Source organism: Embiotoca jacksoni, unplaced genomic scaffold, assembly GCF_022577435.1.
Source record: "Embiotoca jacksoni isolate LCO1_2020_lvr unplaced genomic scaffold, fEmbJac1.0.p SCAF_4, whole genome shotgun sequence".
Taxonomy (NCBI): Eukaryota; Metazoa; Chordata; class Actinopteri; family Embiotocidae; genus Embiotoca; species Embiotoca jacksoni.
In genome coordinates, this window is record NW_027185392.1 from 21,781,678 (window position 1) to 21,800,072 (window position 18,395).

The window sequence follows — 18,395 nt, forward strand, 5'->3', positions numbered from 1 at the left end:
GAACACAGTCAGTTGTTTTTACAGGATGAAAAGCAAATCACTGTGTCAGAAACTTATTTTCTGCCGATGCTGGTTTGAATCCACGTCGGTTGATCAAAAGAGCTCTCAGAGGTAAAAGGATGGAGACCTATGGTGTAGATGAATGCTGGCATAAAAGGTCAAATACGGTGGATATATTTTAATGTTCACAACATGAAATTACACCTTTCTGATCTGCTAAACAAAACAGTGCCCACATTCATATCAATAAGATTCTGTCATGATCCTGTACGTGACACAAAAGATGAAAAGATAAAGTTGTTTTTTTTTCAGTTTCTCCACTCCATCAGTACTTTTATTCTACAGAGCAAGAAGTTACCGTCGCACATAAAAAGAAAAACGAGCAAGTGCCTCTGCAGGCGTAGAGGTTTTTCCAGGCCATTTCTCTGACCGGGAGTCCGAGTCCCCCCATCCCTGATCATAAAGCTATCAGCCTTAGAGAGGAAAACATCCTCCACGCTACAATAACCAGAGAAGGACGGATAATGTATCTCTGCTGGCACCCCTGACAATCATCAATTATTCATACACAGGCACTCTAGAACCTGAAATAAACACATAGCTCACCATGTACAAACATACATGTTACCCCTGAACTAAGAGCCTCATACAGCTCAGATGATACTTACACTTTGAGAGGGCCAGAAACAGATAAAGTGCTTCTTAACACACACAGTCCTCACTGCAATGTTGTTTGTACTTTGTTGTAATTTGTTTCATGAGTACGTTTTCATTACAAGAGTTAAAGATATTGTCACATGCTGTGCATTTATGGGTTTTTTGTTTGGGTGCTTCTGGCTTATTTTTGTAAATAATTGCCAAATAGCAAGATATCAGACCTTAAATATTTTAGTCAGTTACAGTATTATTGTAGCGGTCCATCAAAGTCAAACAGTGGGGGTTCATTTCTGGAGACAGCAAATTGCAACAACATTCAGTACAGAAGGGGAAACTCTTTACATACATTTACGGTATCATTAGGTGCACCGAGCCAATGAAACAGCTCAGTGGTAAATCCTACGCCAATAAAAAATAGAAATGTTCAGTTTCGACTGACACAGTCAATGAGGTTGTAATTTGACTGTGTTCATTACTGAGGTCTTAGTTCATTTCCAAACAAGACAATTAGGAACCATCAATGTAATGTAGTTTAGTACAACATCACTACATCACTATGACTTCAGCACTGATTGCACTAGATTGAATAGGTATACCTAAGCAAGCAGACATGCAGTGTATGTGTATATATATATATAAATATAATAATTCATACTGTGCATACTGACATGTCAGGAGAGCACTTTGTTATTCCTGCTTTACTTTCATAATATATAGTGATAATAATATAACATATCATTTAGGGAAGCCTCTAAAGAAGAACCATACTAATACATGATCATAAGCAGAAACAAGAGACAGAAAAGAATGGAATACAAAAGTCCAGGGGAGAGAAGAGGATAAGCGGTGATTAGGAATTTGTACAGAACATGAGATATGAATTTTGAAAAGAGGGAGATTCAAAGAATATAAAAGAAGTGCTAAACATATAATTGCAACAGGGAACAGCTGCAGGACAGAGAAATGATGCCGCAGAGCAGCAACTGAATCCTGGGAATCAAATGGAGAGTCAAGGTGCGCGCGCACGTGTGTGTGTGTGTGTGTGTGTGTGTGTGTGTGTGTGTGTGTGTGTGTGTGTGTGTGTGTGTGTGTGTGTGTGTGTGTGTGTGTGTGTGTGGAAGGAAGTAAAACAGACTACTGGTACAGAGAACTGGAGCAAACACAACACAGGAGGCACTGCAATAAATAAGAAACAATACACACACATACTAGGAAATAACTCCACACAGGGTTAGTCATGCTGATAATTAAATCGACAACTGCAGGCTAATTTGTACCTCAATGCACACAGAAGCTCCCTCCTTCATCTTTAGTTTTACAAATCAATCTCATACGAATACAAATATAGTGTGTGAGTGTTTTATTAAACTTGTGAAGATACTCCAAACAATTAATCAAAAATAAACCAAAACCTGGTCTTAAACATAAACACAGATTTTAATTTACGTGAAAAGCAGCAATCTACATCGCTTTGTAGGATTCCTCTCATTTTACTATCCATCTGTAATCATTTGGTCCTCAGAAGAGGAAGAAAAAAAAATGGATGCATGCATGGTCAGTGTAGGACTACTTACAGCCTCTCAGTCCCTCGGGGGATGTTTTTGGGTATGGAGTGGATCCCCAGGCCATGGCAGTCCACCGTGTTTCCCAGGCAGCTGCAGGGAGTGGGGCACGCGTCTGCACCTCCCTGACCAGCCAGCAGCACCACAACGCCCAACGTCAGCATCGTCCACAGCTCAGACTGAGGAGCTTGGCCCGGGGCCGCTGCCACCGCCGTCATCCCGCAGCCTCCTGACCTGGCTCCATCCCCTCTTCTCCAAGCAGGCATTCTGCTCTCCTGCAGAGCTCCACGACACTGCAGACACCAGCTGACAGATCCTATCCCCTCCTTCTGCCTGGGATGACTGACCAGTATGACCTCCTTTCAAAAGTGAACAGAAACAGCAGGAAAAGGCTTAAAAGGCTGAGCTAGCAGCAGCACAGCCAGGTGAAGTTCAGCTCGAACTGAGCGATTGCCACTTGATCCCGGAGTGGCCTTTCAGAGAGATAAAGAGAGGGCGGAAAAAAGACAAGTGTATCCTTTCCTTCTACTTGTCCTCAGCTTTAGAGCTTCCTCCAATTGGCTTCTCTTCTTTTACTTTCCTGTGTGTTCCCTGCTCTCTCTCATGCAGCCGTACAGTGTGCTTGCCTCTCCCCTCCACTTTTCATTGAGTCATTGTGCACTGAACAGTGAGCTACTAGAAAAAAAAAAAAGAAAGGGGGGGACTCCCTCACTCCCTCTATCTCACACACACACAGTGATCATCCATCAAAAGCTTTTACAAATAACAGCACCGAGACTCCTCCTACACAACCCCCCCCACCCCCCCAGTCACCCATGTACACACACACACACACACACACACACACACACACACACACACCAGTACCCGGGGTGAACTCACATCTATTCAGTGACAGCAGTAGTGGGAGCTGCCACCTCCAGTGACGGCAGCCTTTTTCTCTCTCTCTCTCTTCCCCTCTCCTTCTTTCTGTCTATCTCTCTCACCCACATGCGCTCTCCTCCCTTGGGGAAGAAAAGAGCCCAAGGCTGCATGGACACGATGACAAGAGAGCGCGAGGGAGGAAGGGAAGAGGAAATCGTGATCACCCTGAAGCATCTGACTGGGAAGCTCTGGAGAAAATATGAAGACAGAAAAGGAGAAACAATTTGTGGAGAGAAAGAACAATAATTTTCCTTCACGTGAATGAAAAGAAGACAGAAGAAGTTTAGCTAGGCTTTAAATGTGATCATATTTCTTTATCACGGTTCACTGTTAAGACAGCACACCGGGCTGCAGGAACGTCTATCGGTTGGTGGTGGTGGTGGTGGTAGTGGTAGTGGTGGTGGTGGTGGGGGGGTATTTCTTGTGAGAATGGCATAACTGGAATGCCATAAGCTGCCACAGAGCTTACTCAGAAGTCTATTATGATTCACTGGCAAGGCTTTGAAATTCAAATGGAGCCTGGCTGTTTTCTTTTTTTTTTTCAATCTCCACAGAAACCCTAGCTTCTGCTTTTGTGATTGCCATATTACCAAGGAAAAAAGAGGAGGGGGAAAAAAATCTGAATTGTCAGGGATATAGTGGAGAAAAGCCACCAAAACTACAAATCTGCAGGACCACATGTGCTGCTTACTGTTGTTAGGATAAAGCTGTACGGTAGCAACGAACAAAGTGTTTCTCCAGATTCATTTATGTTATGTTCCATTAATTGAATAATGGTTTACCGAATTTAACATATATTCCATTTGCAGTGGCATAAAAGTATTAGTGGTGCTTTGGAAGAAGGAAAAGGAGAGAACATTGTAATGGATTCTTTGGTTTGTAGCACATTTATCCCAATATCATCAGTGATTGGTCTAATATATCATGGAGTTATGTGGAGTATAATTAGAGCTTTTCTGGATAACAGATTTGATTTGTCATTTGTTTGCAGTGTGACAATTTGCGACTGGAGGGCACAGTTTACCCAGCTTTTTATTTACCACCATACATGAGTGATTATTGCTCGTGGCTTCACTCACTTTGTCTTCTCCCGGCAGAGCCAGTATGACGGGTTAATTTAACCAGGCACGCTTCAGAAGTGATGGAAAACAAATTGGCCACAGGCAGAGCCCGGCTGCTTCCTTTGTGCAACTGAATTGAATGACTCATTCGGCCATAATCTGCAACAAAGGGAGGGACAAGATGTTGACATCTCCAGGGGGGTAGACCCCCTTATTTCTGGGGCCATAATACCTTTCTGAGGCAGTGGTGGGTGGGGAGGTGGGGGGGCTTTTACTGCAGACGTGTCTGAATTGATTTCTGGAAGTACAGAGCAGATGCTTTTGTCTCGTACGCATCAAGTCACAAAAGCTCCAGATTTTTCCCTGCATGTAATGTCATTTGGCATCAAAACTTTTAATCCCACTGACGACTTATCTATTGTCTAAATTAGCAAAACGAAACCAAATTAGAGGACGTATTGGGTGTCAACTGCCCTCATGATGTGATTTTTAAGATGCAACTTCAGCATTCAATGAGATAGTCACCCATTTAACTGTTTTGCATTCAGGGAAAATAATGTCAGTAATGCCCTAGAATGGCGTATCTTTTTCAGCTGGCAAACAGAGTAAAAACAATTATTCAATTTATCCATTTGTTTATGGCTGGAGAATGCAAACATGACCTTGTTGATTTGCTGCTCTTGTCTGTGTTATATGACAGTAATTTGAAGATCTTTGGGATACTGGTCGATCACAACGTGGTGTTTACACTGTCGCGTTGACCCAAAACATTTCACTAAAAGAGCCTGCTATGTGCAAATAATTCTACAATTACATTCGTGTTGAGCCAAATGTTCTTTTAGTTTACAGCTACATCAAAATCTAGTTTCACTCAAATTTACACCAACCAGCCATAACATTAAAACCCACTCCACAATAATGTGTACTCATTCACACCACCAGAACAGCTTTGACCCAACGAGGTATTTACTCTATGAGACCTCTGACGGTGTCCTGTGGTATCAGGCACCAAGACGTCATCAGCAGAACCTTCAGGACCTGGAAGTTGCAAGCTGGATCGGACTAATCTTTCCAGCACATCCCACAGAAGCTCCACCAGACTAAAATATGGGAAATTTGGAGGCCAATTTTCTACAGTGTGGCAGGGCGCATTATCCTGCTAAAAGAGGCCACTGATGTGATGGAATACCTTTTCCATTAAAGTAAGTGAGCCTTTCACCTACCCAGTTTTTGTGCTTCCAATACATCATCTAAAAGAACTGACTGTCCGCTGGCTGCCAAATACATCATGCCTCTTAACAGGTACACTGTTACCAGATAATCAGTTATTCACCATAGCTCTCAGTGGTTTTAGCATTGTGACTGATGTACATTTCCATATAGTGACTAATACTTTTGGAGTGTTGTTGATTTTCTCTGCAATATTCATGAATTCGTATATATTTAAGCAACATGAATAAAAGCCGCATAATTGTTTAATGCAGAATAAAAGATTGCACTTGCAGATGTGGGCTTGTAGTCTGTCACACTAAAACTTTGCCTACCTTATGAATTCCCAACGTTCACCAGAGATATTTACAAGTAGGCTTAGATGTTCAGGAGACAGATCCCATTTGGTGTTTAGTTTGTTTTACTTCTTCTGCATGATAATTATAAAAGTAAACTTTTGCAGACATTTGTTTTACTTTTGCTCCAAATTAAAAAGGTCATTTAAAGGAAAACATCTCTACACCAGTACAATTAGGCTTCCTGCATGAATCCCTACCAGCTCCTGGGACACTTCACAGGCTGACCCTGACGTCTGACCTTCCTGGAGGGAGAAACAGTTTCTTTATGGGTGTCAACAACATGTTATGTTATCGCTAACATAATCATAATATTTAAAAAGATAACGAATAAAAGTTGTCAAGATAGGCAATAGATTAATGTCAAGGTTTAAGTAAAACAGTAGATAACACTCTATAGCTCTGAATGTGTTGTCTAATCGAAGCTAAAGTTGAATCAAAAAGTTTAAAGAAGTTGTAAATTGCAAAATACATTTATTGTTAATATAGTGTGAAAACGTGAACAGAAAAAAAAAAAAGAAGGGGTGGGGGGGCGGAGGCCCGTCACACTCAAACTCGCTTAACTGAAGCACAATGTTGAAAAGCCAATGCACATTTTAACTGGTAAAAACTCAAGTGCTTTTATGACATAAGATGCTATTGCACAAACACAAACTTGGCCCTGGGGATATTTTTCATCAGACAAAACCTCTACATTATCCAACAGCACACTTCAGTGGCCACACAGAGTCACTGCATTAAAGCAGTGTCCTCAGCACTGTAATTGATGAAGGACATTTACATTTTCATGAATTCAAACTCACTACAATCAATTGAAGCATGAATTCAAACATAACAACAGGCTTTCTGTAAGAAACAAGAACTTTTAATCCAATGCGGATGGTTCGCCGAGGAAATCACTGTACATGGTTATTTTACACTCAAATACAAAAGACAAATGGTTACCACAGTTGAAACCAGACAGTACAACAGTCACAGATGACTTCATCATAACATTGGACAATTTTCAATCAGACAAATGTGAAAACAGATGGATTACCTCATTTTCAATTTTGAAGGTAAAAAAAAAAAGATCCATTACAATTAATCCTTATCAAAAATAAGATGCAACTGAACTTTGTAGGTAAAAAGTAGGAAAAACTAAAATTCCACTTTCTGCCACATTCAGCTGTGCTCCTGTTGTTCTCACAGTGTACTCATAAATGAACCTTCATAGCAAGCAAGTCAAGATTGACTAAATGTTTCACATTTATGTGACAGATGTGCAGCACAGACCAACTTAAAACAACAAGAGGTTTCAAACCCGACAGAATGTAACGTCTCCCATTTGAATGACAAAACAAAACTCAAGAAACACCTTAACTCTGTCTCATTTCGCTCCACGACATAAAAAGGCTTTTTTTTTTTTTGGAACCCAAACAACATTAAGGTCAACATAATCCAAAGTATCTCTTCCTTAAAGCAGGTTTGAAACTGCAGTCTGTAGAGAAGTGAAGAGGAGGAGCAGATGTTGGGAGAAGAGAATCACATGATATGAAGAACTCCCAATTCAGTCTCATTCAGAGAATAAAAATAAATTCCAAAATCTAGAATATGAAAGTATACTATAAAAAAAAAAAATAACAATTAAAAAAACGGGCTAAAGCCTTTTAGTGTCCATCAGTAATGTTCAACACTTTCAACAAACCCATCATTACAACATCCACATCACTTTCAAAACAGGATGCACCAGAAACAGAGTTCCAACACCGGGGGGAGAAAACAAATACAAGAAGCATCTAAAAAGAACATAACAGCCAAATGTCTGACGTATAGCCATCAGACTTAAGTGTCTCTATTTTTAATTTCCACAATAATTAATATACATATTATGATTGGTTTTGGACCCACATCACTATTCAGGTGATGAATTGATCTTCCTGTAAAAAGAAATTTGAAAAAAACTTGTACTCTCACCATCAAGTAATGCTCTTTCTGGGGAAAAAGTCATTTAGTTCTCAGTGCTGAAAATGCAGAACTGGTGCATCTGTAAATACTCTGCAACAAATTGAGCACACAAATCAGTTAAGCAATGAAACTTGAAGCTGAAGGAACAGCGATCAGGGCCTGAAAATAAAAATGACAGTCAAATATTTAAAGGAGCATAAAGTGACAATTTTACTGTCTGCAGACACAAAACCCACAATGCATCTGTGGTGTGACAATGGTTTATTTCTTGTTTTAACTGAACCGCTTGTATCAAATATGGCTCTTGAGTATTCCTGACCAAACTTTCTACCCTAATATCATTCACAGGAAACGATCAAGTACTAAAAAGGTGCTCCTTTAACTTATGTTTGTGATTTTTATGGATTTGAAACAGTTTTGTATTTTTTGCATAACTGACAGTGTTAAGACATTATCAATGCAAAAACCATGTTTTCTCAATGTTTTATAACTAAACCTTCATGTTGTTGGTCTTTGTCTGTCAGAAAACTGTCAAACTCGTTATATTTTCCCTGTAAATGACATAATGTCCCTTTACTCACACAACAACTGTAACAGCCATATGTTTATTTATAATGTACTATTTAAAAAAATATACAAGTACACAGTTATGGCTCCTTTCTTATATTAATCACATTCCCGCCTTACTGAACATATGACCTCCTCTTAGTTCAGCTTCCCGTACTGGTAATAAATCAAATTAATACCATGTTAAGGAGCAAGGGCCTGACTGTAAGAGATTACTGCTCATTTCAACCAAAATAAATACATACATAAGAAAAACACTCTTTCAACTTTCACTTAAACCATCAACAAATATCCCAACCACTTCTGTTCATATCGACCAGCCCGCAAAAAAAAAAAAAAAAGTAAATCAAGAAATGATCTCCCAATTATCTTCCAGTACAAAAGTTTCAATATAACGTACCACAAATCACTTCACAGCCAAAGTTAAAAAAAAAAAAAATGTACAAACACAGACACACAAATACTGTACATGTATACATAGTCTACACTCTACAGCAGACTGGAAGCTCTGGCAGCTAGTGGTCACAGAATCTGATACAGTAGCTAAAATACATGTTTAAATAGATAACGTCACAAGCAGGTCAGAGCCAGTGAAACCAAACCAAAGCCGATTGAAATTATTCACATTCAGGATGAGCTGGATGATAAGCCGAACATTTAGCACCATGGAACATTAGTTTTAATGCTCACGCATCTATAGCTCAGCAAATTTTAAAGTATTGTGTTTGAGAGCAGTTAAAGTATAATCTACATTTGTTCCAGTACATCAATTTCTCAGTTTACTGGAGGTAAATGTGTCACATTATGATTCTGATAATTCACCCAATATCACATCTGATTACCAAAATAAAGCAAATAAACAAAACCATGTTTCCACTGGAGCTGCTGCAGTCCAAAAGATGAACCATGTACTTACAGCACCATTTTCAGTGCAGCTGATAGACTCTGCTGCCGTCACCTCACACTGTGTTGAAGCCAATTAAGGAATTTTGCTATTTTATTATTATCAAAATTCGAATCTTATCCCCATTAATCATCCCCAAATTCATCCATCTTAAATAAAAGCAACAATTCTATTCAGTTGCTGGTTCCACTTTGCAAACAGTCACTGAAACAAAGAACAAGTAACACGTCTCTGGCATTGGTTTGGCTGTATTGGCTAACGCTAAAGCTGCTATGTATTAGTCACAGTAAAAATAAGACTTAAGACAGTGAAAACGTGAAAATAAACATAAAGAATAGTATTAATAGAGTTAATGCTGGTTTAAAGTTCTGTCTGAGATGAGAAGGAGTTGTCTGGTTTTACAGTGAGATCTCCTGAGCTGGAGAGAAACACATCCTGGAAACACAAGGAGAGTCCTTCTGAAAAATGAAGGAAGAGAGAAAAAAAACAAAAAAGAGGTTAAAGGATAGATACTTGTAAATCACATCTCAGCTCGCATATTAAACCAATAAGTCATGTGACCTATACAATCACCAAAAATACATACAAAGTTGAAATAAGTAACAAGCCAAAACAAGTTTTTCTGCTTCTGTGTCACATTTCTAACACCACAATTTAGGACATATTGAATTCCATCAATTCAGCCATTATCTGTATCCTGAATAGGGTCATGGGGGGGCTGGAGCCTATCCCAGCTGACTTTTGGGGGGAAGGCGGGGTACAGCCAGTCCATCACAGGGCCAACACAAAAAGACAAACGGAAACAAAGACCATTCACGATCTCATACACACCTTTGGGCAATTTTTCAGAATCACCAATTAGCCTGACATGCATGTCTTTGGATGGTGGGAGGAAGCTGGAGTACCGGGAGAGAACGCACGCACAGGGAGAACATGCAAACTCTACACAGAAAGGCTCCAGGCTGAGGTTCGAACCTTCTCACTGAGACGACAGTGCTAACCGCTGCAACGCCCATATTGAATTCCAAACCCATTATATTTATGAATACAAGTAGACAGAGATTCCATTTTGACATACGGTAACATTTGACATGTGACAGCCAGCATTTTGATGTACGAGTCTTCACTTGGTCTTATTTAGTTGTTTCCTCACGTGTTATCAAAATGCAATTCTTTAATTAACAAAACTGAACTAATAAAAGAAATCCTTGTGTGTCTCTGTGGAGTCCTGGTTTCCGTGGAAAAAGTAATTTCACAACAGTAAACTAATAAAGAAGACTCAAAAACTGCTTTTAGTCATTGATTGGTACAGAATTAAATCCAAAAAACAAGTATACAGCAGGATTTGAGGAATTAAGTTTTGGCTGGATTTTAACAGCACTGAGTGAGTGATAAAGTTAAATTATTGGTTGATCGAATGCCATGATTTTCTATACCCCCACTGTATTTCAAATTGTTTCAAATCCTTCTAGTGTTTCATACACGCTTCAGCCCTACACAAGGTATTGAAACAGTCTTGTTAAATTTATAATGAATAAAAAAAAAAAAGCACAGAAGGAAACTTCTTCATACCTTGGAACTCTTTGGAGCTCTTTCCTTGTGAAAAGTAAAATCTGGGTTTTTTACTACCAGTCCAGCCTTCCCCAACACTGGTCCGGTGAATGGGCTGTTGACCTGTACACAAACAAACACACACAGGTGAAACAAGGGTTAGAGAGGGTATGATATGCATGGTCCCTGCCTGAGCTTTCGGTTCTTATATTCAGTTGAAAGACAAAAAGTTAAGTTTTGGGTCATTCACAAAATGTTGCGATGGAAGATGGAAGAAAAAAGTAAACTACCACTCACACTTAATGTCAGAGTCACGAAACAAAGACAACACGAAACCAAAAAAAGAAAAAGGCTCACCGCTTGCAGGATGACATTTTCTTTCCCGGGTTTTCTTCCTGCCCTGGAGACAGTATCAGGGGAGATGTGTTTGACCCGCCTCTCTGCTGTCAGCTGCTCACCTCGAGCTCTGCGCTGTTATCAGGGAAACGGGTGAATACACAAATCGTAAAAAGGTTAACTTGGCTCAGATTATCTATTCACAAGAAGATATTTTTGTGTTTTAAAAATATCAAAAACCATCTCAATATATTCTTAAATCTCTTCTCTTATGCTTCACTCTGCAGCTCTACCATCAGGTTTTCTGTCCCTTTAAGGGGCACTGACATCAATGACCCTCTCTTCTGATTGGCTGACTCTTTTCTGAGTGACACACACCGACACCCACCACACTTGTTCTTCATTCTTGTAGCTTGCTAGCTCTGCGACAGAAGGCTTGCTCAGTGTTTTCTTCTGCATAAAAGGTTGGATAGTGAGCAGGGTCGATATCTGACGCAAGCGAGTTTGTGACATCACAAAATGACAAGAGGTCATACAACTGAATACAGACTGTGTATTTCTCTGTGAAACTAGCATATTAGCAATTTCAAAAAATGTTTACATCCCCTAGACCTACTTTTTAATAAAAAAAAATTAAAAAAAAAAAAAAAAAAAGGAAATTTGAATTTGACATGGGACCTTTAATTCCCTCGTTCTACTGCTTGTCTTGACTTTTGATGATTATTTAGTACCTTGATGAGGCCACCAAAGGAGCGGGAACGGGGATGTTTCTTGCCAGGAGCTGGGGGCACCTGACGGGACTCATCAGACGTTGTCTGTTCGACTAACTGTATATAAGACACAAAAAGACAGCCCTTATATTTAATGTTGTAAATTGATTTGCATTTGGGAAGTTCAGCAGGGGAATAAACGGATCTGATCAACTTATGTTGTCATTTCAAACAGCTAGACTTGAGGGTTAAGAGGAAATGAACCTGTCGGACAAGTTTCTTCTTCTTGGCAGAGTCTGGCATGTTGTGATGGACGTGTCTGAATAGCTCCTTCAAGGCCTCTTCTGTGTATTGTTGAGCTGGTGACTGGCACTGCTCCTGAGAGCAGGGGCCCAAAACAGCTGCCCTCTTCAGAGGCAACCCTGTCCGCTGAACAGGAGAGCTGTTTGCTGCCAGCAGCTCCAGATCATCCTGAGAGAGCACAGAGTGAGTCAGACTGTGTCAAAAAATCCAATGTGCACAAGGAAATGGCAGTTTCTGAAAAATGTTAGTGACACATTTTGCCATTTGCAGTCCAGCGAACCAAACTTGAACAATGTTGTCTCATTACTTGGCCTAAAATATAATGTACACTGTCATTGTTTAAAACAAATATTTGTCATTCACCTTTTTAAAAACTGAAGTTTGGAAGTTAAAAAAAAATGTTCTCATCTCAGCTTACTACATTCTGTCTGTCACACATTTTATCCTCTCAAAAAGGTTGATTTAATTGTGAATGTAGAGGGTAAGAAATGAATGAATCTAATGATGTGCCATTATCAGAAAAACAGGAAGAGAAGACAAACTGATAAGCATATTGTAGCATGTTGACTGAATGGATTTATTTATGCCATGCCCCAGAATTCCTAAAGCAGGAAACATGGTGACGTAATAAGAACTCCCTTCACTCACCTTGGTCTGCAGAGCCTTGGTTCCAGTGAAGTGCACTCTGGCATATTCCCGCAGGTAAACTGGAGCCTGAACAACATACAGTCGACATGTCACTCATCCACAGTTCACTGATCAATCACAATTTCTAACGTATTTCTGTGCTTGGTTGTTAGCGTTTCCAGACTTGTGCTGCATACAGTAATACTAACGTAGGTTCATTTTTAATACATGTTTTTGATCGTTCAGCCATCTATGTGATCAATTATAATAATAATCACCCTGAAGAGTTTCTGCGAATGTTTGATGAGAAAGGCCATGCTGTTGTTTAGTTTCTTCAGATTGTCTTTAAGGTCGCCGGCTGTCATCTAGAAAAGGAGAAAACAGAATTCAGAAGGGGGGAAAAAAACAAAAAAACAAAACTTAGTTATGATCTCAGAAAATATCAGTTTTCTTCTCTTTAACGGCAACAATGGCGAGAGGCAGAAAGTGCAGCTGTATTTTGGAGTTTCACTTCCCAGAGATCCCAACAGTGTCACCAGTGTGACATCAGTCAATTGGCAGTAAAAATAGGAAGCCTGTTGCATTAGCGCCACCAACCTTCTTTTGGCAGAATAACCACTGCTGGGTGACGGAAAGCGCTTCATTACGTGTGCATTGCTTGTGATTTTGATCTCAGATCCTTCTGTTTATAATAATGCAAAGCTTAGTTTTTTAATCAGTGGGCTAGAGGCTCAGTCACTGTTGTGTTACCTCATTCGGTGATAGATTGACAAACATTTTATATAAATGAAATACTTCAAGATTATTGCCACTTTCAGGAGAGCTGCAGATATCATATTCACAAGGGGATAAAGAGACAAAAAACCTGGATCAATGAGGAAAGTGTCACATGCACACGAAATCCAAGTCTGAACATGAATTGAAAAAATATGATCCCAAAAGGGTTAAATGTGAATACAATGTATACGTGTTGAGGCTTGAAGTGAAGTTTCCATTTTTCCCTGATAATGATGTTTTGAACAGCCTCACATCAATTACACACCTTCAATAGAAAGACTAAAAACCAATCCTATCAACAGCTAGAAATAGATCTATTGTGTCTGTGTTTCATTTTTCTTTCAAATGGAGCAAAATAATATTGATCTACGATTTGACGTATTTTCAAAGGTCCTGGTTCTTGAATTCATATTATGTAGTCATAAAGTACAGATCTTACGTGTCTGGGCCAGAGGACATGTGGGGCAAACATGAGGGCCAAGTTGAAGGCCGACATCTTGTTCTTGTCCTGCTGCTTGGCAGTGTGGTAGAGCAGGTCGAGCAGCAGTTTGAGCAGCGAGCGGTTGGCCTGAGGTAACAGCAGGAAGAGAAGCTGCAGGGCCTCAATCTGACGCTCCTTGTTGGGTACTGCAGTCTTGTTGCCGTGTTCGTCAAACAGAGTCATGTCTGGGAGAGAATTCCAAAAGGTTAAAGACATTTCAGACATAAATAAAAGTGTAATTGTGTGTGTGTGTGTGTGTGTGTGTGTGTGTGTGTGTGTGTGTGTGTGTGTGTGTGTGTGAGTGTACCAACCAGCTATCTTAAGGTGCGCATGGAAGTGTCTGTGGGTCAGGAGGGGTTCTGGCAGCTCTCCCAGGAAAGTCTTGAGCAGCGTGGCCACATCATTTGGGTGAAAGTCTCCAGACTCCAGGTCGACGTCGGCCCCGCTGTTAAGAAGCTCCTTTAGAGCCTGCTGCCGGACACTATTCCCAGGCACCCGAAACAAACCCTCCACGTGCAGATCTGAGGGTGTAAGAGCAGGTGGGGATCAGAAGGTAAAACATAGTTTCGCAATTCAAAATGATTTTTTTTTTTTTTTTTCAGTTACGCAATACTGAAACTTTTCTTTAAAAAAAAAAAAAATTCTGACTAAGTAGGACAATGAAATAGCACGTCATCCACACTATTCCTAAACCAAAGAAGTAAAATGTTATTCTGTATTTTGAGTTAAAATAAGTGGTGGATGATTAAAAATCGAATACCAAACAAATTCATTGGTTTTAAAATGCCAGCGAGCAGTTGGCTTCGAAATGGCAGCGAGCTGAGGATGTAAAAACAACTCGGATTCAGACATCTGTGGATTTTATTTAGATGACTCACTTTTGCTGAGGTACTCAATAAGCTGGTAGATCTGGGCAATGCAGCTCTCTGTCAGCGGGGTTCCAAACACAATGCCTTTATCTGTAAAAAAAACATTAGCAGAGAAGAGATAATAAAAGTTACTGACAGATCCTCCACTTATGCTACATGGACCTTACAAGAGGACATGTCATCATGAAGTAGCACCACAGGTGACATTAACAGCAACGAACAAGTGTGATAACACCATCTCGTCGGCCACATTAAAGACTCCACTGGTACATGACAGGAACAAATTGGCGAAAAGAAAAGAAAAAAAACAAATCCAGAACAGGTCGCCACTTAATTAATGTGTGTTTAGTGTGAGCTCTTAAATTTGAAGGTGTGGAAAATGTCTCTACATCACAAAACAGTGTTTTATTTACACTCATCCTGTCTTGTCTGTGAAATCACAATGTTTTCATCACCTATAAAAACACAAGTGAAGTCGTCTGTGCGGTTTAGGGGGAAGAACAGAGACAATGAAGGAACTTGAGGAAAACGGCAACAGAGGACTTTTGACAACTGACGCAAAGAAGCAAAGATTCTTGTACTTGTTTGTTTCAGTCACTCTTGAACAAAACAACTTGTAACTTGTATTTATTTATCACCAGCAGTTTAAGAAAAATCTAACTCTTCAAACAAATACTAGTTTACAACTGGATGTCTGCAGGGATTCTTTTGTATTTATGAAATGCTATTTCATATGCTCTAGTACATTAGTTCGCCTGCACCTGAGTGCTTCCTTATGTCTGTGTTGTGTGGAAGGATGAAGGATATTTATGCTCTTTTTTTTTTTTCCAATGCTGTAAATACATATGTATATACAAACACAGAACAGTATTCACCAGACATGACCTACTGTAGTTGACCTCTAACCTTTGCGTTTGAGGAAGTTGAAAGAACGGAAAAAGCCTCCATTTCCGCCGGTTGGGGTCTTAGGGCCCTCCTCACCGATGAGTTGGGCAAACTCTGTCCCAGGAAGATCAATAAGGCGAGTAATGTTACTGAGGACCAGCTCCAGGAAAACATCAGGGTTCTCGTGACGAAGTTTCTCCACAAAGAAATCTGGGTTAAAGATGACGGGTGGTCGGCCGGCATGAGAGCCCCCCGATGATTCTTCATGATTGATCACCATACTGCACACTGTACCTCTGAGAGGGGGAGACAGGGAGGAGAGGTTTGACATGCAGTTACCTATTTGAATGTGAGAGAACATCCTAGATAAATCACGATTAGGGAAATGATCAATTAATATATTTAGTGCTTTAATCCAGAGCACTTTCCTTTTTGCTCACACACACACACACACACACACACACACACAGACACACACACACACACACAGCACTGAGTAACCATGCAAGGTGGCCTAACCATTGGGAGCAAATAGGGGTTCAAGGTCTCGCCCAACATGTGTCCCCGTCTCCTGCACAGGAGGACCTGGGGATCGAAGTGCTTTCAAGGTGACGACCTGCTGATCAGCCGCAGGTAAACAAGTGTTGCTTGACTGATCTGTGCATGCATGCATACACTTTTTATACACACCTCTGCATCACACATGGCTGCACTAGTGCAAGCTGTTTAATACTGTAAATCCTTCAGCTGTCCTGGCGTCTATCTGTGGGAACTGTACTGTGGCTGCTCAGTGCTCAATATAAAGACGGATGACTTAAAATGCCACATATTTTACAACAGGGATTTAACCAAGACACACTATGCAGTTGTGTCTTCATTAAAGTTATGTTTTGGCAGTTTATGATCTTTCTAAAATAATAATTCAAAGTGGTGCTGTAATAGCATTATATGGTATAAGGTTAACAAAGGCTATAAATTGTGCATCCTTTTATATACAGTGTACGGCATGCATGCATGCATGCATGCAAAAAAAAAAAAAAAAAAGAACCTGGCGACTGAAGTGTGAGATCGTTGCTCAAACTAACCTCGCTAAATTCAATGGAGCTAATGTAAATCAACCTAAACCTACACGAACTCTAAATCATTCAGCTAACAGTGCTAACGTTGACAACTGAAAGGAAGGAATTCCCATTCATGTTGATTTAAGTGTTTTTATTTCTCCGCTTTGTTACGTCATGCAGCAAACATTAGCCAACGTTATACAGCTTCATTAAATTACTTCACTGACGGCCGGTGACAGTTTGCCACTCTCTGCAACGACACGTAGGTTTACCAGTTTAAAATCCCTCCGGTAAAGCTTTAGCTCTGAAGAATGCTTACTCTCCGTTATTGTTAAAAACATTAACTACTCATCAATGACATTATAAAATTCGTTTTTACCTTCCGTTTTGTTTGTTTTCATCGACATCTTTACCCGCAGCCATGTTCGGTTTGAATCCTCCGCTGTTATCCTCCAGCCGCCGCCTACATCACCAGTCATTGGTTGTCTGTCTCACGGGGGCGTGGCATACAAACTCCAAATTACATGTGATTGGTCGGTTTGAATTCTCCGGCTTTTGTCAAGAGAAAAACACCATCTGTATGCAAAAATCACTGGAACGAGGAATTCTTGGTCAAATAAACCTACAAGTACGTAAAAATAACGCTCAACATCATTAGCAACATTACATTTTACAGCTGTTGAACTTTTATTTTCAGGTATCACGTCACATGTGTTTTAGTATCTTGTGTTGGGGAAATTAAACATGCAATAGGTAACGTGACCGTGGTATAATTTCAGAGGTGTAATTGTGGAAGACTTAATATATAGACAAAACGTTTGCAAAAATATATAGGCTTATGTGAAAAAGTTAATTAAAGGTGCAGTGTGGATGGGTTTTTTTTTAGTTTAGAATATGTATACATCTCTTTTCAAAATGCCCATGAACGTAAAATATTTTGAGGATTTTTATTTCTATCTCTACCCACAACTCCTCTGCTTACCTGCAGCTCCAGCTGACAGCTCTATGATATGCAGTGCTCTTCACTAACCTTTTTCCCAAGGACCACATGCTCGTGAATGAAAAAAAAAATTGCACATAAAGAAATCCAGTTAAAATATTTCTTAACAAATACATTTAAATATACTAATTATGTGCATATGTGTTTGTGTGTCTTCTCCTAATGTTATAATGTAAAAACCAGTGGAGGGCTATTAGGTAGAAAAGGTAGGATAACACAAAACCTTAAGCTGTTTAAAACAAATTAAATTACAGTTTTAGTACAATTTTGTTTTCCCACTTTCTGTGTGTGTGTGTGTGTGTGTGTGTGTGTGTGTGTGTGCGCGCGCAAATAACACATACACACAAAATCACACATTGGTCCGTGCCTCCCAGACGCAAAGGCCACTGTTTCACATTACAAGACTTGGTCAAAATAAAAAACCTAGTTGGCTATTTGGCTGGACCTTGACCTTGTTTCTTGTACTACAACTCATAATTTAGGTACATATGGTTTTGCATCATTTTTAGTAATTTTTATTGGTGAAAACACCAACAGAAGATCACTTACGTCTGAAGTGATTTTGGTAACACTGCACTAAATAACACTGAAGTTAATTAATATTTTAG

At 39.8% G+C, this 18,395-nt stretch overlaps 2 protein-coding genes across 2 annotated transcripts in view; both read right to left on the reverse strand.

The window, feature by feature from the left end:
• Positions 1 to 2,904, reverse strand: part of LOC138209250 (slit homolog 1 protein-like) — a 67,519-nt gene extending 64,615 nt beyond the window's left edge. Inside the window, exon 1 of the mRNA XM_069167700.1 lies at positions 2,232 to 2,904. Coding sequence (XP_069023801.1) covers positions 2,232 to 2,485 — 254 coding nt within the window. The 5' untranslated portion in view covers positions 2,486 to 2,904. The remainder of the gene's footprint in view (positions 1 to 2,231) is intronic.
• A 4,509-nt stretch (positions 2,905 to 7,413) lies between these two features.
• On the reverse strand, positions 7,414 to 17,231 carry arhgap19 (Rho GTPase activating protein 19). Its single transcript, XM_069167376.1, has 12 exons — positions 17,167 to 17,231; positions 15,748 to 16,022; positions 14,851 to 14,931; positions 14,284 to 14,493; positions 13,931 to 14,157; positions 12,993 to 13,079; positions 12,736 to 12,801; positions 12,049 to 12,255; positions 11,806 to 11,901; positions 11,096 to 11,209; positions 10,760 to 10,861; positions 7,414 to 9,645 (listed from the first exon to the last, which is right to left on the reverse strand). Exons 1-12 carry the CDS (start codon positions 17,208 to 17,210, stop codon positions 9,586 to 9,588), a joined length of 1,569 nt encoding a protein of 522 aa, XP_069023477.1. The 5' UTR covers positions 17,211 to 17,231; the 3' UTR covers positions 7,414 to 9,585.
• Positions 17,232 to 18,395: the final 1,164 nt, after the last annotated feature.

Excerpts from the sequence above, each read along its gene's own strand:
- arhgap19 (XM_069167376.1), bottom strand. The coding sequence starts at position 17,210 with ATGGCTGCGGGTAAAGATGTCGATGAAAACAAACAAAACGGAAG. Across the intron at positions 12,802-12,992 it reads ATTCGCAGAAACTCTTCAGG|GCTCCAGTTTACCTGCGGGA; the intron begins GTGATTATTATT and ends TATGTTGTTCAG. Across the intron at positions 10,862-11,095 it reads AAAATGTCATCCTGCAAGCG|GTCAACAGCCCATTCACCGG; the intron begins GTGAGCCTTTTT and ends GTTTGTGTACAG.